This window comes from Lagenorhynchus albirostris, chromosome 18 (genome assembly GCF_949774975.1).
Source record: "Lagenorhynchus albirostris chromosome 18, mLagAlb1.1, whole genome shotgun sequence".
Taxonomy (NCBI): domain Eukaryota; kingdom Metazoa; phylum Chordata; class Mammalia; order Artiodactyla; family Delphinidae; genus Lagenorhynchus; species Lagenorhynchus albirostris.
The window spans coordinates 68420667-68446977 of NC_083112.1; the positions used below are offsets into that span (position 1 = coordinate 68420667).

General features: G+C 38.9%; 1 protein-coding gene across 1 annotated transcript in view; it reads left to right on the forward strand.

The window, feature by feature from the left end:
- The first annotated feature begins 1050 nt into the window (after window positions 1–1050).
- The window catches only part of PCCA (propionyl-CoA carboxylase subunit alpha), a 354456-nt gene continuing 329195 nt past the window's right edge, over window positions 1051–26311 (forward strand). The window contains exons 1-4 of the mRNA XM_060128689.1: window positions 1051–1182; window positions 10036–10113; window positions 16005–16052; window positions 16165–16233. Of these exons, the coding sequence (XP_059984672.1) occupies window positions 1078–1182; window positions 10036–10113; window positions 16005–16052; window positions 16165–16233 (300 nt within the window). The 5' untranslated portion in view covers window positions 1051–1077. The remainder of the gene's footprint in view (window positions 1183–10035; window positions 10114–16004; window positions 16053–16164; window positions 16234–26311) is intronic.

The following is a 26311-nucleotide window of genomic DNA, read 5'->3' on the forward strand; positions in this document are numbered from 1 at the left end:
TGCTATCGTATATATAGGTGAGAGGACCTGATGTCTGAGATTTGCTTCAGAATACTCCAGCAAAAAATAAGCAGGGGGAATAGATGAAACGAGATTGACAAAATGTTGATTTGTTGAAGATGTGTGATGGGTGCCTGGGTGACCTATTTTCTCTCTTTTGTGTCTGTTAAAAACTGTCCATAATAAAACAAAAGTCCAGTCCCTGAAGACAGCCAGACCTGGGTTCAAACCCTAGTTTCACTACTTACTAGCTGAGTGGCTTTTCCTCTCTATAAATTCAGTTTCTTAAAATGGGAAATGTATAGGCCAATAGGGTTCTTACAAAGATTAAAAGAGACAAAATTTGAGGCATCTAACAAGGGCTAGCCCTTAGTAGTTGTGTTAATAAACGTGCCGACTTGCAAGCAACAGAAACTGACTTTGGTTATGGCTAATTCCTCTGACACGCAGATGTTAGTATATGCAGAAGAGGTAGGGCTTGAGCTGGGATCTCTGATTTCTAGACCTAGAGCGTTTTCTATGTTACCACATTTGTCCTAAACCTTACCTTGGTTTGGCGCTTTGCAACTTACGCCTTCAAACTTACAGGATCTTAGTTTGGGTACCTGCCTGGAACTTAGGTCACTCGAGACTGTAGGGTGGCCCTGGGCTGAGGGGTGGTCAAGGGGCGGAGTTACCTCACTGACGTTCGCTGGCCGCACTGCGTGTAAGTTGCTAAGTGGAAGCTGGCGCAATACGGGGTTTACCCCAAGCAGGCGCGGATCAACCGCCGCCAGAACACACGTGTGTCCTCCCTGTCTCGCTCATTGCCGGGATAGTGTCGGGCCGGCAGCCCCAAGCTGGCTCCTGGCTGGCCGCTCGGCCAGCCTCCCCCGCGGCCCAGCACGCGCTTGCCCAGCATCCAGGCTCCCGGCTCCCGCGGTTGGGCGAGTCCCGCTCCCGGTCCCTCCCTTCCCCGCAGTAGGGGGCGGGGCCACGGATCCCAGGCTCGTGATTGGCCGAATTGTAGGCGCTCCCTTTCTCCGACTCCTTCCGCGGGGTGAGAGGTCAGCGGAGCTCCGGTCTGCAGGGGCAACAATGGCGGGTCTCTGTGTCGGGGAGGCAGCGCTGGTCACAGCAGGACGGCGTGGACGGCGGTGGCCGCAGCCACTGTTGCGGAGCGCGGCGCTATGGACCCTGAAGGTGAGGAGCGCCGGGACTCCCCGTGGGCCTGGGTCTCACTGGGCTCCCAGCCCCGCACCGCCAGGCGGTGGCTAGTGCTGCGTAGAGCGCTCCGTAGGTGTCCGGGCGACACTCGGCGCCGGGTTCCGCGTCGGACCGCGCCCCTAACTCCCTCTCCCTCCGGAGTTCGCCCTGGAGCGGGGCAGAGCCGGCGTCCTTCGCCCCAGCTGTTACTCGGAGTATCATGGAGGGCCGAGCGGCCCAAGGAGCCTGTAGGCGTGAGTTTTCTGCTTTCTCGGGAGCGGCTGACAGCCACCTGGCTGTAATGTACGTGCATTTCCCGTGTTCCCGCTCTTCGGCCATGAGGTTTTGGCTTGTCTTGAGCTTTCCAGGTGTATTTTTAAGGGTCCTTATCGTTTCCATTTTCTTTTGCCTCCTTCCTGCTTTGAAGGGACACTAAATTGCTGTTCAAGTAGAGTTAGGGTTTTGAGTTTGTCTCATCTTTTAAAGTATCATAAGATGTCAGGATTGCTACTACCTTTGCTTGAGTTGAGAGCCTATTTTAATTGTATTATATCATTATATACTGTATATGCATCTTGTGAGTATTTCTCTTCTCTGTAGTGGTTAGCCTGATGTTTGTGCTCTTCTAAACACATCTCTGCACTGTATGTTCTAGGGTTTTCATGGTGGTAGCCTTGACTTATACGTTGGAGTGTTTGTGTGTGGCTCTTAACACTTTTTGTCTTCAACATGGAGTCTCTTGTAAGTTCTAAACGAAGACTACCTAACTTACTTTATTAACAGTTTAAGTCACTTGAACAAATTATTTAAAATAAAGGTTTCTCTGAAAACCACCTGTTATCTTCCTTTTAAAAAAACAGGCACGTAACTTGATTTATTGTCATTTAACTTTTAGAATTGGAAGACACGTTAGAGATGATTTGGTGCATCCTACTCTTTTAAAGAGGAGGGAGCTTAGTCCCAGGTGAGAAATGTTCAGCTACAGCTGAACATGGAAGTGAAAGTAAGTCTGCAGGTGCATTAGCTTAGTGTCAGCTTTAGAATGCCCACTCTCAAAAAACCCAAAGTTTGTGTGGGCACACAATTTATTGTTTCTTAATCTTTAGTGTTTTTTCATCTTTTAATCTTTTTTGGCCACATCACTTGCAGTTGCAAAACTCTGAATGCATTTATTGATGTGTAGGAGGCAGCATGGTGTGGTGGGAAGGCATGGGCTTTGGAGTCACACAGATGAAGTTTGGTATATTAAATAAGTCATCTCTTTGGGCCTCCGCTTCTTCCTTTCAGCTGTTTTTTTTTTTTTTTCAGCAAGTCTTTCTCTACTTCCTGTGTTCCATCTCTATGAAATGAATATAATTTCTCTTTTAGAAATTTTAGTCTGTTAAGGAGACAGACAAGTGTGAAATGCTATTAGGGGAGAGGTCCTAGTGCTGTATAGAAGAAAATAAAATGGAGGGATTTGACCAAGTCTAGATTTTGAGCTTTGTGTCCTAGATACTGTTCTGGTGCTCTACTTGAATTAATTTATCCAATCCTCACAACAGCCATATAATCCCCATTTACAGATGGAGAAATTGAGGCACAGTTTTATGTGACTTGCTCAAACCATGCCTAAGGTAAGGGAGTTTTCCTTTGGAAGTGAAAGTTGAAACAAGTTTTGAAGGACAAAGTGACTTTTTTCTAGGCAAAGAGAGAAGAAAGAGGTGAACGTTATATGTGAGAGAGCAGCATGTACAAAAGTCCTGGGCCAGAGGGCATGACAAGGTAGGAGAACTGAGAAAAGGCTACTGAGGCTCTGGTATTGAGATTAGATGGTGCTGGGGAGGTAGGTAGGAGTCAGACCATGCTGGGCCTTGCTGTAGGCCGTGCTTGGTTTTATGGGAAACCATTCATGTTGGAGTTGGGAGGAATTATTACACTGACATATTTTAGTGTGGAGAGGTTGAGAGAGAAGGAAGTTGTTACTCTGTTTACTGCTGTACACTTATTGTACAACATATAAACTGATTTTTCTTACCCAGTTTCTTCCTTTTAATGTGTTGGCAGAGCCTGCATCTTGTCTACTTCTGTTTTCTTTCTTTTTAAAAAAATATTTATTTATTTATTTGGCTGCACCGAGTCTTAGTTTTTCTCTTTTGTTACTGTTTTACAAAAGATGCAGTGATAGTTTACATCTCATTGGTTGCTATTAATCTGGCACTTTGTGAAAGTTATAGTGTGTAAGAACAGTTCTATGGCAGTGGGATGGTTAGGTTTCCTAGAAGCAGAGCCTGAAGAGAGATTTTGTGCAGGTGGTAGTAGTTGAGAAGAATGAAGAAAACAAGCTAGAGCAGGGGAAAAAAATCTAAGCAAGGAAGGGGATCCAGATGGAAACTAGATTCAGTTTCATCCCACAGGGGAGCCCTGGAGCAGTGGTTCTCAAAGCAGGGGACTCCAGCCAGCGGCGACAGCAGCATTACCTGGGTACTTGCTAGGAATGCACATCTTCTAGCTCTACCCTAGACCTGCCAAGTTTGAAAATCTGGCGTTAGAGCCCAGCCGTCTGTTTTAACAAGCCCTTCTCCAGGTGATACTGATGCACAGTTAAGTTTGAGAAGCACTGTTCTAGTTCAGCCCTGTGCAATAAACATAAAATGTGAGCTGCAAATGTAATTTAATATTTTCTAGCACTCACATTGAAAATTGTTTTAAAAGGTTAAATATTAATGTACTTTATTTAACCCAGTATATTTTAAATATTTCAATATGTTAATGTAAAAAATTAACAAGGTTTTTTTTGTTGTTTGTTTGTTTTTGGTATTAAGTCTTCAAATCTGGTGTGTATTATACACTTGGAGCACATTGGAATTTGGACTGGCATATTTCAAGTGCTCAGAAGCTGCCTGTGGCTAGTGGCTGCCATATTGGACAGCCAGCCCTAAAGCACAGATTGCAATACTAAATTGGACCCACCTTGAGATGAGGGGCGGGGGCAGCCTTTTGAACCCTGTGTGAGTCAGTCATTGGCTGTGGGCTGGGAGGGATGTAGCTCCCAGGCTTGATGGAGAACTCCTGTCTAGTTGAGGCAAATGGGGCAAACTAGGGAGCAGGTGTGAGCCATGAGTAGGATACTTGTACAGAGTACACCCAGAGTACACCAACTGGGGGCCTTCACCACCTGGTGAACAGGTTCTGGATGTACACCAACATCTGCTACAGGTGGGGTGGGAGGAATGGCCTGGTTGGGGAGCTGTAGTGGAATGAGGAAGTTTTAAAGTTGATGTATATAGTTCTCTAGTGTTCCAGCTTTTACTATGGAGGCAGAGCTGGAGAATCTTGAGTTTTATTCCCCCAGTTTTATTGAGAAGTAATTGACATGAATCTTGAGATTTGATCATCTCTCTCAAATGTTACGTATTCAGCTTAGCTTGTAACAGAAGGTCTTGGCAGACAGTTGAAGATTGGGATGGCAAGTGAGGTCCTGAAGGCTAAATAGTCAGTGTCTGTGAAGGAAAAGCTGTCCTTAAGTGAAAAAGCCTGACTTCCGGCAGTGTTTTTAAAGGGTTTTTTTTCTGGTCACTGTGGTTCTGTTAAAATGCTGGAAGAAATATTTGGCTGGTGCGTCCCAGCTCTGTGTCGTGAAATGTGAAAGAGCGGACCTTCGCCTGGAAGTTTTGAAGATGAAGCACTATCAAATATTTACTTTTACTTGGTAAGAGCATGTTATGACTCCATTAATCCACAATTTTGAGGATGGTTTCTTTGAAGCATTGGTTGGCCAATAAGTTTGTTCGGGGTTTTCATAACATCTTATAGTAAAACCCGAATGAACTTTTTGGCCAACCCCAATAGCATGCATCCTGATAATGAATTAACCTGTCAACAGAATTGTTTTTTTTTTTTTTTTTTTTTCAGAATTGTTTTAGTATTATACACCTGAATGCTGCTGTGGTTATGTTAAGAGGAATACTTTTGGTTTGGCAGGATTAGTGTTTAAGTTCTTCTTTAAACATGAGTCTAGTGGATTTACCAGTTTGGGCTGCCACCTGAGGCCACATCTAGAATGTGAAAGTAGGTGGTCTCCTAGTTAGAAAAGGGCAGTCCTTGTTGGCAATGGCCGGAAGGCATGTGAACAGTTTGTGTACAAGCTGTACCCCTTTTTTTGGTTAACAGTTATTGTATGCTTACTTCAACATATGCAAAACTGTGCTAGGCATTTTACACATTCTCATTTAATCCTCATGGCAGCCTTATGTCCTAGATAAGTAGTTTTTATGCCCAGTTTATATGTGAGGAAAATTATGTTTAAGAAATGTCAGAGCCAGCATTTGAACCGGGGTCTGAATCTGAGTCTAGATCACAGCTCTTATATTATTACTTTTATGGGAACTCCGAAATGGCCTGGTTTTATTTATTCATTTATTTGTTTGTTTGTTTTTTTATGGCTGCGTTGGGTCTTCATTGCTCCCTGCGGGCTTTCTGTAGTTGCGGCGGGTCTTCATTGCTGCCCGCAGGCTTTCTCTAGTTGCGGTGAGCGGGGGCTACTCTTCGTTGCAGTGTGTGGGCTTCACATTGGCTCTAGGCGCGTGGGCTTCAGTAGTTGTGGCTCGCGGGCTCTAGAGCACAGGCTCAGTAGTTGTGGTGCACGGGCTTAGTTGCTTCACGGCATGTGGGATCCTCCTGGACCAGGGCTCGAACCCGTGTCCCCTGCATTGGCAGGCGGATTCTTAACTGCTGTGCCACCAGGGAATCCCTGGCCTGGTATAATTTTAAGAAAGAAAGCTACAGCTGCATAATTGGATTTAGTTTTTGTGTAATAGCTTCCATTTTCTTGGTGCTTTACCATTTATAAAGGCTTGATTTTTTTTTTTCAACAGCCCTGTAGGAAAGCAAGGGAGGTGTCATCTAGTACATTTTATAGATGGAAGCTGGAGTCCAGAGAAATTATTTGCTCAATGTTTCATACCTATGAAGCAGTGGAGCTAAGAGTTGATCCAGGTCTTGTGGCTCTGAAGGTCGTGCTACTTCCCACGTGCCACATTGTTAGCTGGCATTTCTTTTCTAAGTGTGGAAAATATTGGAAGTCTTTATTCTTGCAAAAGAACCAATGCAGTACATAATTGGGAAGTCATTTTGCATACACTGACCTTTCTCCTTTTGGCTGTCATAGGCTAAATAGTCTTTATAAATAGAGTTGATTAAAGTTTCTCCTTTGAACACACTTGTTCTAGGAAGTATCTTAAAAGAATTTTGGACTGAGCTTGTAGCCATTTTTTTATATGCTTAAGAAAAATAACATTAAAAATGCTATGTAGAGGTCCAAATTAGCAGAGTTCTACTAACTTGTCCCTTGTATTAAAAAAAAAAATTATGTTGTAGCTCTACAAAATTATCTGATTTTTGACTTGTGTTCTTTATAACTTTGAACTTCCATGAAGGTCTGCCAGGAGTAAACAGGAACACAAGAGAGCCGTTGTGGGGCTGACTGCAAACCAGTTTGGACTTGCTGTGGGAATGGCCCAAACTCTTGTTTTTCCTCAGTAGTTTGTTCTGATTGCTTGTACCGTTTCTACTTCTAGTTTCTTGGCTCACTAAGGGCATCTATGTTTTTTTAATTTTGGGGCCACATTATCACAAATTCACATGTGTACAGCTGTATGCTTTCTTTTTTTGGTAATGGTGGTAAAATATAATCTGTTAGATCTTCAGAACCAACTATTTAAAAATAGTAATAAAAAGATTTTAAAAACCCCAATTTGATCAGTTAGGTAGTGCTAGTTCTTCTCCTACATTTTGGTCAGGTGTAATTTGTAAGAGTTGATTTAGTTTTAAGAACTGTGTGGTATAGACATTTTTGAGTTTTGTGTTATTGGTAGTTTCCTGAAAGTAAATGTGTGTTACATTGAGTCAGCTGACCCAAACATTTTTCAGAGCTTGAATTGTTCTAGGTTAGAAACTGTTCTGTTGGGACCAAGTTTAGCTTAGTCCATTTTTCATGAGACCATCTGATGAGATAGAGTCCTGAGGTTTTTATTCCCAAAGGTATTCTAGAAACTTAATTCATATTTATTTAGATCTCTGAAATTAGCTCTATTTCCACCGAATAGCTCAGCGTTTGTTGCTCTCGGAGCAGTTCAGCAGTGAGATCCGTGTCACCATCCTCTTGGCCCACATGTTCAGTTTGGATTAACTGCATATTCTTCATAATTGTCCGATGCTTGCACATGTTAGAATCCCTGTACTAAGCTCTTGATTTTTGAATATTAGTGGTGTAGGTTAGTAGGGACCTTAGAGAAAACTCATCTGAGCTTTCATTTCTCAGTAGAGGGTAGAGGAGTTAAAGTGGTTTGCTCAAGTCCTAGAAATAGTGTCAGCTGAGCTAGGGTTAGAACTCAGGTTCCTTGGTTTCTTCTCCCAGAGTTCTTTCCCAGGCGGTATTCTGGGACGTGTTCCCTTCCCCAGACATAAACATCGCTGTTTATTCTCTCTCTCCAAAGCTAATTAGAATACTTAAAATGTCTACCCCAGATTGTGTTTTGTCTCTGGAAGACTCACATTTGGTTTTTGCCATCAGGAATCAGTTTACGCCCTTTATTTGTTAGTGACTAAAGACACATGTATGATTTTGCCTTTTGTAAAAGGATATGTTGACGTGTTCCTACAACAGAACATTGTGTGCCTTATGATACTAGGAAAAATTTGTAAAACTGTAAACTGTTTTGTTTCATTTTATAAAATTGATAGGAAGCTGGTATGCTATTTACTTTCTTGTGTAAATAGCCTAGCGCTACCTTGCAGCGGAATAAATGTGAGAAATTCCCAGGTAGATTTTGCTTTTCTTTATATTTAGAGTTTGCTTTCTGCATTGGCTGAGGCTGTAAACACAAGATATGATTTTTAGGGGAGGGAGTATTATCTTTATCCTATTAAGTTTGATATAAGAGTAAAGTTCACAGATTATAGCTATTCTGCTGAGGGCAGTGGAAGACTGAATTTTTATTTGAACACATAGGAGTGGTGAGACCCCCTTGATAGATTGTTTTTTACCCCAAATCATATCTTTGCACAGATGTTATTGTTAATGTGGGAAGTGCCACTATTTGTATTATCTCAAGATAAAAAACTTCAGAATGCTTTTAATAGATCTGTGCTTAAATCTTGTTACTCTTGCAGCCTAGCCCTTGTGACTTGAAAATTTAAAATTCTTGAGACTCAGTTTTCTCATTTTAAAAATTGGGACTAATACTCTTGAACTCACAGGGATGCTTGCATGACTATGAGAGTGAGTTTTGTTGCTGTGAAAGAGACACAGTAATAAAGTCAATTTTCTTCCCATTCTCAGTTCATTGTTCATCATCAGTCCTTTTTACTTGGTAATGTAGGTTTTGTTTTGTAAAGTGTATCTTTCTTATCTACTACATTCACTTTTGCATAAAGATTACATTTTGTAATTTGGGGCTGTATATTTCTAAAAAAATAACTGTATACATCTTTTTCATTTTAAAATGTAATAAAAATTTTTTGCTTCGTATTTGAGTTATATTAGAAAATTCTCCGACGTAGTACCTGTTGCCTTTTGCCCCTGTCCACCCCCCCCCTTTTTTTTGGCTGCACTGGATCTTGGTTGCTGCTCGCCGGGTCTTTAGTTGCAGCGAGCAGGGGCTACTCTTCCTTGAGATGTGTGGGCTTCTCATTGCGGTGGCTTCTCTTTGTGTGGAGCATGGGCTCTAGGCGTGCGGTTTCAGTAGTCGCAGCACATGGGCTCAGTAGTTGCGGCTCACGGGCTCTAGAGCACAGGCTCAGTAGTTGTGGCGCACGGGCTTAGTTGCCCCTCAGCACTTGGGATCTTCCTGGACCAGGGATCGAACCTGTGTCCCCTGCATTGACAGGTAGATTCTTAACCACTGGACCACCAAGGAAGTCCCCCACCGCCTTTTTTTTTCTTGGTCTACCTTCATCAGTGACTACTGGCTAAATTATTTTCTTAAACTTTGGCTATAACCTTTATTACTGATTATTCTTAATGTTTTAAAGGCTTAAGATATACTTTTTTTTTTTTTTTTTTTTTTTGCGGTACGCGGGCCTCTCACTGTTGTGGCCTCTCCCGTTGTGGAGCACAGGCTCTGGACGCACAGGCTCCGGACGCACAGGGTCAGCGGCAATGGCTCATGGGCCCAGCCGCTCCACGGCATGTGGGATCTTCCTGGACTGGGGCACGAACCCATGTCCCCTGCGTTGGCAGGCGGACTCTCAACCACTGCGCCACCAGGGAAGCCCCCAAGACATACTTTTTCCACAAATATTTATGGTAATGAATTAGAAGTGAACTTGATTATTAGTATTACCTTTTCATTTTTATTTGCCAAACCACGTTTATACCAGAATAAGTAAAATAAGAAATCATGTTTAAGACATTAGCAAATAAAAAATAATATTTTGTTATTTTTCTGGCCGCTGTTAAAATTGAAGCTCTTTGAATGCCAAGTCACTTGTTTTATGTTGTATAAAGTTCTGCATGGTATGTGACATTCTGATCCTGCCATATCAGTCTGCATGATCAGAAAGACCTTTCTTCTAATTTTACTTGACCCATTGGCTCTTATTCTACTTTTCTGGAGATTGTTTTGATGCCTTTGGTTTCCTCATGTGTGCCAAGGGGATGTGTCTAGTTATGATTTACCTTCTATAGTTATGGTATGTTGCTTAGAACTACATATATTGATTGATGAAACACTGTAGCTAGAAGCATACTGGAAGAATTACCCTGAAAAATATTTACTTGAAAATAAACTTGAAAATGAATGAACTTGAAAAATAAAGTTCATTCAAGTATCTGTAGTTTATTTCACTTTCTTTTTTTTCTTTTGATAGCATGTTCCACATTATTCAAGACAGCATTTAGTGGTGTCTCGTAGTCTCTGTTCAGCGGCATATGATTCTAATGAAAAAGTAAGTATTTAAAAAATACTTTTAACGGTTAAGTTATAATGGTTTTACTTTGTTGTCTCCATGTTATGTTCACTGGGCAGATTAAATTTTATTGATGCTGTGTAATTATTTATTGCTCTACATCATAGGTTTTATAAGTGCTCAATCTTTGTTCCTTTTTTCATTGTGGACCACAACCTGAGTCTTTAAATTTTGTATTTTTACCTATACCACAAATCGAATAAATTTACAATGTGTTTCCCTTGTTTTCAGCAGGATCACTAATACAACATTCTTTCTTAGACTAGGCAGTTGAGAGATTTTGATTAAACTATTGGGTTTTTTTTTCATTTACTTAATATTTGTAAGATTCATTTTGAATGACGGCAATTATGGGTATTGTAAATTTTGGGACAGGGAAATTCCAGTTAAAATCTTGATACATGATAATGTTTGAGGCTTGTAAGAGGAGAGATAAAGGAACTAGAAGTGGTGATTGGAGGTAAAACATGATTTGGTGACAATAAAGGCATCAAAGAAGGCAGAAGAAGAGTTTTGGTTAAGATGAGATGGTTCAAGTTAAATGTCATTAAAGTAGAACTAATATGAATGATCATCTGAGAATGAAATAGTCTTCTAACTTGTCGGTTGACATATGCAAAACTACTCAAAAGAATCTGGAGGCTCGGGGAAAAAAAGGGTGTATATCACTGCAGTTCAAAAGAAATATATTGTGGACACAATTGTAGGGCATATGTAATTTTATGTTTTCTAATAGCCACATTAAAAAGAAACAGGTGAGGGCTTCTCTGGTGGCGCAGTGGTTGAGAGTCCACCTGCCGATGCAGGGGACACGGGTTCGTGCCCCGGTCTGGGAAGATCCCACATGCTGCGGAGCAGCTGGGCCCGTGAGCCATGGCCGCTGAGCCTGCACATCCGGAGCTTGTGCTCCGCAACGGGAGAGGCCGCAACAGTGAGAGGCCCGTGTACCGAAAAAAAAAAAAAAAAAAACAAAACAAAACAGGTGAAATTAACTTTAATGTATTTTATTTTATTTTATTATTTTTTATGTTTTGGCCATGCCACAAGGCATGAGGGATCTTAGTTCCCCTACCAGGGATCGAACCTGTGCCCCCTGCATTGGAAGCACGGAGTCTTAACCACTGGATCCCAGGGAAGTCGTGGCATTGATAATACAGTGTTTAAAACTTGCACTATTATACTCTGGTTATGTCATATCATGGTGTGTTTTGACACAAATACCGAGGTGTGAACTCTGGCTTTACTGCTAGTTAACTTTGCCGGTGACTTAGGCAAGTGATTATGCTTCATCAGACCTCAATTTTCTCATTTTAAAATTGGGATTTTATCAAAACTGACCTCATAGGACTCTTACGAGGATTAAATGAGGTAGTACGCAGAAGGGATTTTCCACAGTACCTGGCATATAGGTAATGTCAGCTGCTTAATATTATCCTTAACTGTTTTGTTCATTCAGTTTTGTACATTTGGAAACGGAAGCTTAAAACCCACAATAGTAAGTGTAAGCTGGGTGTAAACTCAAGACTGTCTTTCTCCTGAGCTGGTGGGTTTACCCACTGTGCTGTACTCCTTCTCGGAAGTGCTTGGTGAGTGACTCGGGATCTAGAGTTCTGCCGCCATTCCTCCAAATACCCAGTGGAACAGGCCAGCTCAGCCTTTCTCTTGGTCCCTGAATGGAGAGAAATGTCCTTGCTGGTTTTAGATGCCAGCTATGATCTAAACATAGGGAAGGGAAAAAAGGAAGGAGGGGTAGAGAGAGAACGGATTAAAAGAAAATAACTTAAAAAAATTCTCATGAAACTTCCAGTGTGTTTTTTACCCCATGACAGCAATAGCAAAGGTATAAAACAGTTGCTACACACCCCAGTGTTCATAGCAGCATTATTTACAGTTGTCAAGACATGGAAATAACCTAAGTGTCCATCACCAGATGAATGGATAAAGAAGATGTGGTATATGTACACAATGGAATACTACTCAGCCATAAAAAGGAATGAAAATTGACCATTTGCAGCAACATGGATGGACTTGGAGGGCATTTTGCTGAGTGAAATGTCAGACAGAGAAAGACAAATACTATATGATATCACTTATATGTGGAATCTAAAAGATACAACAAACTAGTGAATATAACGTAAAAGAAGCAGACTCACAGATACAGAGAACAAAGTAGTGGTACCTGTGCTGGGGGCAACATAGGGGTGCAGCAGTGGGAGGTACAGACCATTGGGTACCTCAGTACCCAGTAGTTTACCTCAGTACCCAACAGGCTTAAGGATGTATTGTACAACACAGGGAATATAGCCAATATTTTGTAACAACTGTAAATGGAAAGTAACCTTTAAAAATTGTGTAAAAATAAAAAATTAAAAAAGCAAACAGTTTCTGCAAAAGTTCTTTATCTCCCATGGTACCTGAAAGCCCCCTGGCTTCAAGGATTCAGGTTCCTGGCTTAAAGTTGTTGTTTTTGATTTTCCTCTTAGAGTATCTTCGGAGTGTCTTGTATACGGCTCTCCAGATACAGGATAAAGTCCCAGGTCTTTAAATGATATGAATGAGATGAAATGAAATGAAAGAAGGTCCTTTCTTAATCCAGCCTTTTTACCCCAGCTTTATTTGCCACAGTGCCCACATACTTGTTTTGTGCTTGAGCTGTCTTAAAAATTACTTGTAGTTTTTCAGTGCTACCGTCTGCTTTCAATGTCACTGCCTTAACGCATGCTGTTCACTCTCTCCCTTCGCTGCACTTAACACAGCTGTGTTGTAGCGCTTAACACATTTTGTTGTGATTGTGCCATGTTGTAGTTATCGAATGCACTTGATCGAATGCACTTGATGTTCACCTGTAATTGTTGATGTAGAGGGAGAGATTGGTTTAGGGAATTCCCTGGCGGTCCAGTGGTTAAAACTCTGTGCTCTTATTGCCAGCGGCCCAGGTTCAGTCCCTGGTCTGGGAACTAAGATCTCACAAGCCACATGGTGCGGCTCTCCCCCGCAAAAAGTTGGTTTAAATTTACTTGTATGGGGACTTCCCTGGTGGTCCAGTGGTTAAGACTCCACGCTTCCACTGCAGGAGGCGCGGGTTTGATCCCTGGTTCTGGGAACTAAGATCCTGCATGAAACATGGCGCAGCCAAAAAAATAAAAAAAAAAAGGCTAATTAAAAAAATTATTTGTATATACATTCTTTTATATGCATAGCCTACCTGGAAGAATATTCAGGAAACTAGTAGTAGTTGCCTTTGGGGCAAGGGCCTAGGTGTCCCTACAGTGTGTCCCCTTGTGTACCTTCTAAATTCTGAACCATATTCATCTGTTATTTAGTTAAAAGAAAATCTTAGGTATGGAAGATTAATTGATATTAGCTTTATTGAGCTTGTGTACTAATTGGTAATCCATTAATAGTCCTATATTAGTCAGGGTTCTTCAGAGAAACAGAACCAGTAGGAGACATAGGGAGATTTTTTTTACTGGCTCACATAATTCTGGAGGCTGAGAAGTCCCACCACAATCTGCTGTGGCAAGCTGGAGACCCAGGAAAGCTGGTACTGAAATTCTAGTCCAGGTTCAAAGGTCTGGGAACCAGGGGGGCTGATGGTGTATGTCCCAGTCCAAGGCTAGGAGAAGACAGTGTTCCAGCTCAATCCGGCAGGCAGAACTAATCGTCCCTTCCTCCACTTTTTAGTCTGTCAGGCCCTCAGTAGAGTGGATGATGCCCACCCACACTGGGGAGGGCTGTCTGCTTTACTGAGTCCATTGATTCAATGTTAGTTTCATCTAGAAACACGCCCACAGACACCGCAGAAAAAACGTTTAATCTGAACACCCTGTGGACGAATCAAGTTGCACATAAAACTAACTATCACAAGCCCTGAACAGAGATGAATAGAAATGTGTGAGGTGCAGTGATCATTTTGGTACAGATTTATCCCTGTTGGAATCACACTCCTGGGTTTGTAATCTGGTTTGTGGCCCAAAGGAGTGAATAACAATACTCTAGCTAACACCTACTGAGTATATATTATGTGCTAGGCACTACTCTAAACACTTTAAGGGTGTTAATATTCCCGCAGCCTCTTGTGGCAGGTGCTATTCTTACTCTCATTTTACATACCAGGAAATGAGGGTTCAGGAGGAGGACTTGTCCACAGAAGAACATGTGGTAGTGTTGGGATTCCAACCTGGACAGTTTGGCTCCAGACTGGCTCTTAACCATTATTCTGCTTCTTGGATAAGGATTAGGGTGGAATTTGTACTCCGTGTAATATTATGATGTCAATAATTTGTTATATTTGCTGCACCAGTTGCTTAATGTGTAACTTCCAGTGTTTGTGCTGCTTTTATCAGATGTAGTCTGTTTAATACTTAATAAAAATTCACATTTTAAAATGCAGTTCAAGGAAGTATGAACTTTTTTTTCTTAGAATATGCTTATTGTTTAACAGGAATTTACCATGAGCAGATGAGAATAGAAAGGCAGATGATTTTATAGCCTCACGCCTGAGGTGAGATTAGGATATTTTAAGGGCCCATCTGCTCAGGGCTCTGAATGACTTAGGATTCTATCAAATTAGGAATTTACCAGTTTTAAGGTCGAGGCTTGTCTCAGTTTGGTGGAATAAGCCATGTGTGATATAAAGGTTAAATCAAGACTTTAAAGGCCTATTCCAGTTCTGAGATTCTGTGATTACCTGTTGGGTTAAAATATAGCTTTAAGTTATATGAGTACTTTTTTTTTTTGCGGTACGCGGGCCTCTCACCGTTGCGGCCCCTCCCGCTGTGGAGCACAGGCTCCGGTCGCGCAGGCTCAGCGGCCATGGCTCACAGGGCCCAGCGGCTCTGCGGCATGTGGGATCTTCCCAGACCGGGGCACGAACCGGTGTCCCCTGCATCGGCAGGCGGACTCTCAACCACTGCGCCACCAGGGAAGCCCAATATATGAGTACTGTTAAGATTATATATAACTTTTCTTTTAGAAATATAACTAAAACTTAAAAAAATAGTTCCATTTAACGTGTAACAATTCACTAACCTAGCAGTCGTTGTGTACTAAAATGTGTTGCATCCAAATTACTTATAATTGTTTGTGTGCATTTCTTTAAAAGGATTAGCCTGTACACTTTTAGAATAGGGAGAGAACCTTGTTAAATAGTTTCCCATTAGAATGTTATCAATTTATATATGTGGAAGTCAAGAGATTTCAATTTACAGAGATTGATTTACTTAGAGTCAAATAGATCATTAATGGCAAAGCTGGGCTTAGAAATTAGGTCTCTAGCCCCACACAGAATGGAACTTCTTTTTCTATTATATGGCCTCAGCTGTTTAAAAATTTGGTGGTTATTCAAACTTAACATTGTACTCAAATAGCATAACCTGCTTTGTCTGGGAATCTTTGGAAATAAGCATAAATAGTATCTGTTCTCATTTATCAAAAGTATCATTTAATGCTGTGGCCCAATCCCAAAGAGATAGAATATAAATTATATCAGACTTCCCTTTGATAAACATAACACTTAGAATTTCCCTGAATTTAGAAAATAATCAAGTAAATTCTCAAGCAATTTCTTCTAAAGTTTCTTAGTATTCTGAAATATCATTTGAAGATTATCTTTTGGCAAGAGAATTTAGTCCCCTTATGAATTATCTAACCTAGTCAATTGATGCTTTAAGAGGATAATTATAACGCCAGATACTACCAGGTGAGTTTAGTAGCAGCCTGGTTGTAAATGAGCATATGTATAGTATTTAATACTACTGTAGGAAGTAATGTTTATTAGGATCATGCCCAATGGTAATTGTGGAAAAGCTTGGTGTTTTCTGGTCCCAAAGCAAGAGTAACAATTTCTTACGTGTTTTTTCTCTTTTTAGACTTTTGATAAAATTCTTGTTGCTAATAGAGGAGAAATTGCATGTAGGGTGAGTGGAATTTTAATCTTATTTTCCATTTTACTCTGTGAATTTTATTATTATTAAATCCCTTTAAATATGAATTACTATTAATAGATAACATTAATGTACTTTCATATAGGTTATTAAAACTTGCAAGAAGATGGGCATTAAGACGGTTGCCATCCACAGTGATGTTGATGCTAGTTCTGTAAGTATATTTGCTTTGTTTGAATCGGGACCTTACTTTGGATCAAATAGAAAAAAAGTGAAAGATGTAGGTTTTTTTTGTTGGCCTGAAAAGGTACACAATTAAAAAAAATACCTGTTTTATTACACTTGTATTAAGCAAAATGGGAGCATCATAATGTCTCCAGTATGTGTCTTAACTCTTATTTTCAAGGCTTTAAAAGCCTAGAATAGAATAAAAATTTGGTAAACTGATTCTGGTCACCAAGTACATTTAAGCAAAGCATGAGATAGTTAGATTCAAAGATTAATGAAATGTGTTTTTTTTTTAAATTTATTTTCTTTTATTTATTTTTGGCTGATTTGTGTCTTTGTTACTGAGTGCGGGCTTTCTCTAGTTGGAGCGAGCGGGGGCTACTCTGTTGCGGTGCGCGGGCTTCTCATTGCGGTGGCTTCTCTTGTTGCGGAGCATGGGCTCTAAGTGTGCAGGCTTCATTAGTTGTGGCTCGTGGGCTCTAGAGCGCAGGCTGAGTAGTTGTGGTGCACGGGCTTAGTTGCTCCGTGGCATGTGGGATCTTCCCTGACCAGGGCTCGAACCCGGTCCCCTGCATCGGCAGGTGGATTCTTAACCACTGTGCCACCAGGGAAGTCCTAATGAAATGTTTATACAGTGCTGCCTTATGGGAGCACATTTCCGCACAGGATAACTCCACTGTCACTCGGGATGCTGTAATTGTTTAACCTTCCTAAATGCTTTACCATGTGCAGCTGAAAGTTTGATAAATCAAAGATAGGCTAATGCTAATTGGACATGAACAAAAGAAGGTATAGCGTAAAGCAGTGACTGATATATAATTTTATTGGGGATTTTTATCAAAACAGGCATTTTTAGCAGTAATAAACTATGAATGAGTAGAAAAAAATCCCATGGGAAAAGTGTATGAATTATTGGAACTGTATGACATGAAATGTAAGTAGTTGTACTTTGATATAAGTTACTGTTTTTCATTCTTTCACACAACTTCTGATAACAGGACCTATTGGTAATGTCAGCTTTTATCGTATAGTAATTTAATGCAAAGAATTTTCAGTCTTTGTGATTTTAAAATTTTATCTAGAAGTATGTTGTTCCTGTTGTCTTATTGTGACTCTCTTCCTTTTTTAAAAAGCAAAATGGAAATGATTGCAAGCTACTCTAATTTCCCCAGAATAAAGGTTAAGTATATTATCTAGTTTATTTGGCTGGTACATTTAAAATATTTATCCTTTACTTTAAAAGTAATTAAGCAGTTAAAAAAACTTGTTTTGCGTATATACTGTTTGATTTTTTTTGAATATTGGTTTCTGGCTTCTTTACTAATAATCTGTTTTAACTGTGATAGTTTCAGTAGTTTATATTCCTCACAAAATATTCATGAAATAATGAGAAAACTGTTGCTTTAATGTCATTCTTGATTGGTAAACTAAGGCATTTACCAATAGTAAAGCTACTTCAGAAAAAAGTTTGTGTTACTGTCAAGCCAGTAGTAGATTTAAAATTCACTCTTCTCATCTTGTGTTTATTTTTCAGTGTATTAGCTCAGGCTGTGTTTTCATTCATGGGTAAATTGAGAGAAAAATGTTTGAATTGTGGACAATCACTGTTTTTATTTCAAGCCTAACAACAAACTTTCACTTGTAATTTTTTTTTCATATCACAGTATATAGTTAATTCTCTATGCTGTGTTCTCATAGAGGTGACTGTCGGCATATAGCCAAGATTATTTATATTTCAGCTTTTTCCTATTTGTTTATATTTCAATGTGGTATTACAGAATAATCTACTTCTGTAAGCTGTTGCTCCAAAGAGCATGACTAACTTTTCTCACTGTTACATTTCTAGCTTTGTGGACAGTCACTTTCCAGACTTTGGCAAAACTGGTTTCAAAAGAGTTGGTTTGAGTTTTAAGTCTTTGTCATTTATCCTTCCTGAAGCAGAGGTGGTAGTTTTTATATTTTAAATATTTTTAGCCACTTTTTTTTTTTTTTTAACCAGAGATTATGATATATAGTTTAAAATAAGATTTGCCAGGCCCCACGGTGGGAAGCAAGCAGTGCATGCTCGGTCAAAACTTCCTCTTCATATGACCTCCTGTAAGTCGGTTTCTAGAAAGATACTATAAGTAAAAGCAGGATAATAATGATGGTTAGAATGTTCAAAGTTTGATTTAAGCCTTAGAAATAGGGCCAGATTTGCTATTTGGTTTCTGCTTCAGCCTCAAGAAAGACAAAAAGGTGAATTCCTCTAACAGCATATTTTGCTTCTTTAACATGTGATCACAAAGGTTACCATCATATCTAATGAACTGTATAATATCGGTATTATGAACAAGGCATGCTATTCAGATGTATTATAAATGTTTCAATATTGATTTTCAAGAGGTGAGCATTTTCACTGTTACTTGGAGTAAAAAAATCTTACATGCTTCATGTGTTAATTTCATAAATTGAAATGTAAATACTATTATAGTAGGAAAATACTGCAACAGTTGATTGTGAAAACTATTAATTTTATGTTAAAAACAACTAATTTTTAAGCAGTTAATCAGGGGAAGAAGACTAACAGTTATTACAACTATTAAGTGGTAAGTCACACAAAGAAGGAAAGCCAAGTAACTTGCAAACAGTGAATGTTGAATGGGAAAAAGTTGGCTTTTAAAGACCATTATGCAGTTTTCTTCCATGGGTCCCTTCCATTAAAATGGTGCATTCCCCCTCTTTTAAAATTAATTTTGGGGGGGTGAATCGTTGAATCCACGTGCAGGTTTTGTCCCACAACAACCTCTCATGTTACTAACATTTTTGCATTCACCAGTGAAAATTGCCTGACACTGTGATTACTTTGGTTGCTTTTGTCATCTTTGCTGTCTTTTGAGGAATCTGTTGGGTCTAACTGCTCCTTTTTGAATCTGCCTGGTTTTTTTTTTAAAGCACAGTTAATTTTATTTTTGGCTGCGCCATGTGGCTTGCGGGATCTTAGTTCCCGGACCAGGGATTGAGCCCGTGCCCTTGGCAGTGAAAGTGCGGAGTACTAACCCCTGGACTGCCAGGAAATTCCCTGCCTGATTTTTGTTTTGTCTTTTTTCTTAAGTATTTGAGTCCTTTCCTGTCTTATTTATAGCATACTTTTTTTTTTATAGCATACTTATTTTAAAAGTTCTATCATTTTGTTATTTTACTTCAAGATCTTATGTATCTATTTATATTTCTGACTCTTCCTCACAATGGATTGTTTCCTCACATGTGTAGGTTTTGTCTTGTGACCTCATATTTGGTATCTTTATCGTTGAACTCCACATGGTTTGGGTTGTCCGGGGTATCACTGACTAATTTTTATATTAATTTCTTGGCGCGAAGGTTGCTGAATTATGAGGATGGGGCAAAACCAGATGAAACTACACACACACACACACACACACACACACACACACACACACACACACACACACACACACACACACACACACACACACACACACACACACACACACACACACACACACACACACACACTTCATACGTATTGATGAGATTAGTGCAACTGCATCCAGAGGATGAGGCCAGAGTCAACAAGCAATGTAAAGTACTCCAGTGGGAAATGGTCAGGGCCAGAGAGAGCAAAATAGGGGTTAAGCCTCTTATCAAGTCATGAATTGTCTTTTATGTATCATTCTCCAGGCCCTTATTATTCTTTGAAAAGATTTGTGGAGAATGGTTTATGAGGGGAAAATGGTCCTAGTGGAAAACTGTATCCTGCTGGGATTGTGATAGGCATTGTGTTTTATCTGTAGATCAGTTTGAGAAATATCTTTATCTCAACATTTTTTTTTGGCGGTACGCGGGCCTCTCACTGTTGTGGCCTCTCCCGTTGCGGAGCACAGGATCCGGACGCGCAGGCTCAGCGGCCATGGCTCACGAGCCCAGCCGCTCCGCGGCATGTGGGATCCTCCCAGACTGGGGCACGAACCCGTGTCCTCCGCATCAGCAGGTGGACTCTCAACCACTGCGCCACCAGGGAAGCCCTATCTCAACATTTTTAAGTCCTGCTATACATGAGCATGGATATTCCATTTGATGTTGTTCCACTTATCTACGTTGCTTTAATTTCTTTCAACAATGTTTTGTAGCTTTCAGAGTATAAGTTTTGCACTTACTTTGCTGTATTTATTCCTAAGTATTTTAATATTATTTCTGAGGCTGTTAGAATTGCAATTTCATCCTCATTTTTTTTTTTTGGCCTCACCATGCAGCTTGCAGGATCTTCATTCCCTAACCAGGGATTGAACCCTTGCCCCCTGCAGTGGAAGAGTGGCGTCCTAACCACTGGACTGCCAGGGAATTCCCTAGAATTGCAATTTTTTAATTTCAGTTTTTATTGTTGATTGCAGATGTACAGGAATACAATTGATTTTTTTTTTTTTTTTTGCGGTACATGGGCCTCTCACTACTGTGGCCTCTCCCATGGCGGAGCACAGGCTCCGGATGCGCAGGTTCAGCAGCCATGGCCCATGGGCCCAGCCGCTCCGCGGCATGCGGGATCCTCCCAGACCGGGGCGCGAACCCGCGTCCCCTACATCGGCAGGTGGACCCTCAGCCACTGCGCCACCAGGGAAGCCCCAGTTGATTTTTTAATAGTGATTTTGTGTCCTGCAACCTTGCTGAACTTGTTTATTAGTTCTAATAGTTTTTAAAAATATAATAGATTCCTTGGGATTCTCTCTAGAAGATCATGTCATGTGTAAAGAGAGATAGGTTTACTTCTTTCTTTTCTAACTGGATGCTTTTTATTTCATAGTCTTGCCTGATTTCCCTTGCTTTAATTTCCAGAATGATACTGAAAAGGAGTGGTGAGAGCAGACATCCTGTTTTGTTCCTCATCTTCGGGGGAAAACATTCAGTATTCCACACCTAAGTTTGATTTAGGCTCTGAGATTTTCATAAATTCCCATTATTAGGTTGAGGAAGTGCCCTGCTATTCCTAGTTTGTTGAGAGTTTTTGTCATGACTGGGTGTTGGATTTTTACAAATGCTTTTGCTGTGTCTACTGAGATGATAATGTGGTTTTTATCCTTTATTCCATTGATATGGTATATTACATTAATTAATTTTTGGATGTTAAACTAGCCTTGCATTCGTGGGATAAATCACACTTGGTCATGATGTATAGTCCTTTGTGTATATTGCTGGATTCAGTTTGCTGGTGTTTTGTAGAGAATTTTTCATCCATGTTTATAAGAGATATTGGTCTATAGATTTCTTTTCATTTGATGTTTTTGTTTTTGGTATCAGAGTGATACTGGCCTCATAGTATAAGATGGGAAGTGTTCTCTCATCTTCTGTTGTTTTGGAAGAGTTTGTGAAGAATTGGTATTAATTATTCCTGAAATGTTTGGTGGAATTCACCAGTGAAGCCATCTGGGTCTGAGCTTTTCTCTGTGGGTAGTTGTTTGATTACTAATTCAGTCTCTTGTAGATTTATTGAGATTTTCTATTTCTTCCTGAGTTAGTGTCTATAGTTTGTCTTTCTAGGAATTTGTCCATTTCATCTTAAGTTATTGTTTATTATGTGATTGTTTATAGTATTTTTTTATCATTTTTATTTCTATAAGGCTGGCAGTAATGTCTCTTTCATTCCTGGTTTTAGTTATTTGAGTTTTTTCATGTTTTCTTTGTCATTTTAGCTAACGGTTTTCAGTTTCATTGATCTTTTCAAAGAACCGACTTTTGGTATCATTGATTTCTCTCTTTTTAAATTCTCTATGTCATTTCTATTTACACTAGTTTTTGTTTCCTTCATTCTGCTCGCTTTGGGTTTAGTTTGCTCTTTTAAAAAATAGTTTCTTAAAGTAGAAAAACTAGGTTGTTTTGAGGTCTTTTTAATATAGGTGTTTAACCGTTCATTTTTCTCTATTGTTTTAGCTGCATCCCATGTTTTGACATATTGTATCTTCATTTTCATTTCCGAAAGTAATTTCTAGTTGCCCTTTTGATTTCTTTGACCCACTTGTTATTTAGGAGTTTGTTGTTTAATTCCACATATTTATGAGTTTCCCAAGTTTATTTCTATTACTGATTTCTAATTTCCTTCTTTTTTGGCCAGAGAATGTGTTTTCTACTGTTTCTATCCTTTAAAATTTTTTGATGTTTGTTTTATGGACTAGCATATGATCTGTCCTGGAGAATGTTCCATGTGAACTTAAGAATGTGTATTCTGCTGCTGCTGGGTGGAGTGTTCTATAGATGTCTTTTAGGACTGGTTGGTTCATAGGGATATTTAAGTCATCTGTTTCCTGGCTGATCTTCTGGTTGTTCTATTCATTATTGAAAGTGGGGTTTAACCTGGTTTTAAAAGCCTTTAAAAAATGTTAGGTAGTTATTTTGTTTTGCTTAGTTTACAAAACTGGTGACAAATAATTGTGTATAGGCCTGCAACTCTGTGCATGAAAGCACCTGAATAAGGTAGGAAATAATTGACTAAAGGACTCTTGAGTGTCCAGGCCTAGAGATTCTTGCAAGGATTCTTTGAAATTTTCAGGAAGCAAGAAATTTTTTTAAGAAATTTTGACACTATTTAAATTGCTCTAGACTTAGAGAAAGAAAAATAGATTTCCATTTCTTTTTATGAAACCAGCATAGTAATTCAGAAATCAAAATCTGGGCAAAGATAGTAAGCAAAAAATAAAATTACAATGACTGTAATTATATATTGATAGAAGAATCCTAAGTAATAGAAAATAGAGTAAAATTTATTTAAGTAATGTGCTGCAGTCATGCAGAGTGTATTCATGACATTTCAGTATGGTTTAATGTTAGACACTATTAATTTAATTAAATATACTAATAAGTTAGTGGAGGAAAACTATATGATCATCTTGATGGAAGCCTAGATGTCATGTAAAAGAAATTCACTGTCTTCTTGTAAAATCCTTAGTAAAACAAGATTAAATAAATACTGCCCTCCCAGAATGAAGAGGTCATACCTCATAGGAAGCATTCTCATGGAAGTCAGGATGAAGACCCATACATTTACTGTCACCACTAGTATTTAATAGCATCCTAGAAGTGCTCGGCAATGCAGTTAGGCAAGAGTTATAAAATGGTGGACAGGAAAGGCAGAAATAATAAAATTGTATCGAGTTTCTAGTTATACCGGCAACTGAACAACTCTTTAGAAACAGTAAGAAGAGTCTCTGTGGTAGTTAAAAAATAAATACAAAGAAATCTGTAGCTTTCCTAAGTATCAACAAGGTAGAAAATACAACTTAAAAAAATTTAACCTCCTGGAAGTAGTGGCAAAGATAAAACACTTTATGATATGAATTTAAAATGAATTCGTACGACTTATATGAGAACTTCTTATTTTTATATAAGGAAACAATATTGTAAATGCTAGTTATTTCTAGATCTATGTTTTTGTAGTAAATCCTAATAAATGTAATAATGTAACAGTGGTGGTGGTGGGGATTGACAAAGGAGTAAATATGCAAGAATGGCCTAGACAATTTTGAGGAAAATTGAAGAGGGAACTGTACTAACAGATGTTAAAAAAATATTGGGGACTTCCCTGGTGACCCAGTGGTTAAGACTCCACGCTTTTACTGCACGGAGCATGGGTTCGATCCCTGGTCACGGAACTAAGATCGTGCGTGCCACACAGGGCCAAAAAAAAAAAAAATTGTAATACCTTATAAAGTGAAAATTATTAGGACCACTATATAAAATTTTGGAGCAAGATGAGACACATTTATGAAATAAATTGATTAGATTTTAGGTAGAGGGCTGATGTGGGAGATTTTATTTAAGAGGACCTTATTAATACTATATTGACTTACAAGGCAGGACAGGTGGATTGTAGGGTTTTATGCCACTAATGTACTGTGATTTTAGGTAGTCCCAGAGAAGTTAAGAAATGATAAGGAATGAGAAATGTTTGATGGTTTTGGTGACTGGGACTTTTTAAATGGGTAGGTAGGTCTTCATTAGTTTGGTGAATAGTGGGAACAAATAATTATGAGAATTTAGAGATTGTTGTGTTTGTACTTCTCAAAATGCTTGTTAGATAACTTTATTTACTTTTATGATCACTTACTTTATGTATGTATGTGTGTTTTCAAGTAAAAGGACTAGTAAACCTTTCCATAAGAAGTAGCAAAATATTGTTATATTTGTTTTAAACCTCTGAAGTTAGGGTTTTGATTTTTTTCTTTTTAAATGAGATTAAATGATTCTGTACTTCAACCTTTGACTATATTTCCTACCTGGACTCCTAAATTGAACTTATCAATATTTTGTTGCTTTGTCTGTGTATAGTAACATTGTATTGAAATGAGAAATACTTGGTATATATTGCATTAACACCAAAACCTAAAATCAGGGAAGTAGTCATTGTGACTCACATCTTGGCCAGGCAGCCTGCTGTTTGAAGTATGATTCCTGGTGAGTATTGTAGTCTTACCCTTAGGATTCAGTAATGAGGTTGAGTGGGGTTTCCTGTGAGCACTCTGGGATGATTGACAGTAAGGTGGGGGGAATCATCACTTAGCAGGCCTACCCTTGATACGATTTCCCTGCTGTCTGGGGAGGTACTGAGGACAAATAGGACTTCGTGATGTCTGTGTAATTAGTGTATGTTGGTTCCAGCTGAACAAACTGGAGGGTAATGATCAGGTAAATGGAGATGGAATACATTAATGTAGGCGAAGGTATAAAAGACCTTAGGGAAAACCTTATAAAAATTTTATGGGGTTGTTAGAATGTCTTTATTTTATATCTTTTCATATATATATATTTTGATAAACTTATCTGTTTATATTTTTGTTAGAATATCTTCACTTTTATCCTAGGTGTACATAGAGTTGAAAGAAATTTAAGTGTCAAAACCATTTACCTTTTCTCATTTACATGATTTACTTTTCAGGATATTTTTCAACCTTTGTTTTAATTTGAAAAGGAGTTAAAGTTCTTAATTTTTAAAAAATTATTTCACAAAATCTGTTAATGGACTTATTTTCAGCTAATGTAATTATTAATCCTCAAATAGGAATAAATGACCAGAGTGAAGTTTGTAAAACTTTTTGGGGGTGGTGACTGAAAAATCAGGTGACCTTTTGTTATATGTGTGTGTAGTTGAGATGGTATATTTAACTAACATTTTCTTATTTTTAGTATATGTGCTGCCGAAGCGAGCATAACTAACATTTTCTTAAATTTCTTTTGCTAGTACAGAATATTGTAAGGTGGTGGCCATCATAGTCCATGTTTCCCAGTTAGTCTTAATTAAATCAGAAGCCTTCCCAGTCTTTTAGATTGCAATAGAAAATCTATAAGATTCTTAATTCATTCTTGCAAAAAATACTTATAGTTGTCATTGTTCAAGATGAAGTTTTCTTATCAGCAACATAAAATTCCATGGCAAAGCCTCTGATAGTGACTGTAATACTGCATTTAATGGGAAGGAAGGAATTGGTTTCATTAATGTGATTATGGACCTTAGAGTTCTGGTAATTAGATAATTGAAGGGTTTTTAAATGGCATATTTGCTTTAAAACTTGCTACTGCTCACTTTTCTCATAAAACTTAGCTTTCGGTAACCTTTTTGGATTAAGAATGCAATGTATCTACCTATGCTTATTTAAAACACTAGACTTTTCAGTGAAGAACAAATTAATCAGGAGAAGAAAGCATTTAACATGTTTAGACATTACTTTTTCCACCCTTTTTCTTTTATTGACTTTGGATAAACATGTTTTGCCGAGGCATTATAATACTATATCAGTTTAAAATGTTTTGATTATCTTCAGCTTGGCTAAATTACTCTCTCTACATTTTTGGGGAAAATGGAATAAGATAGGATTCCTGGTAGGAATTTGTTCACATTAATATGGCTCATCAGGGACATTATATTTAATTGGAGATCCTGCAGAATAGTAGCAGGAGGCTGAAGAGAATTATTTAGCATTAGCAATGGCTCGTCTGGGAGTTGTGCACTAATCAAGGAGCTTGAGTGTTAGCAGTGGGGATGATGGGAATTATGACGATTATGACATGTAAGCATGTCTGTG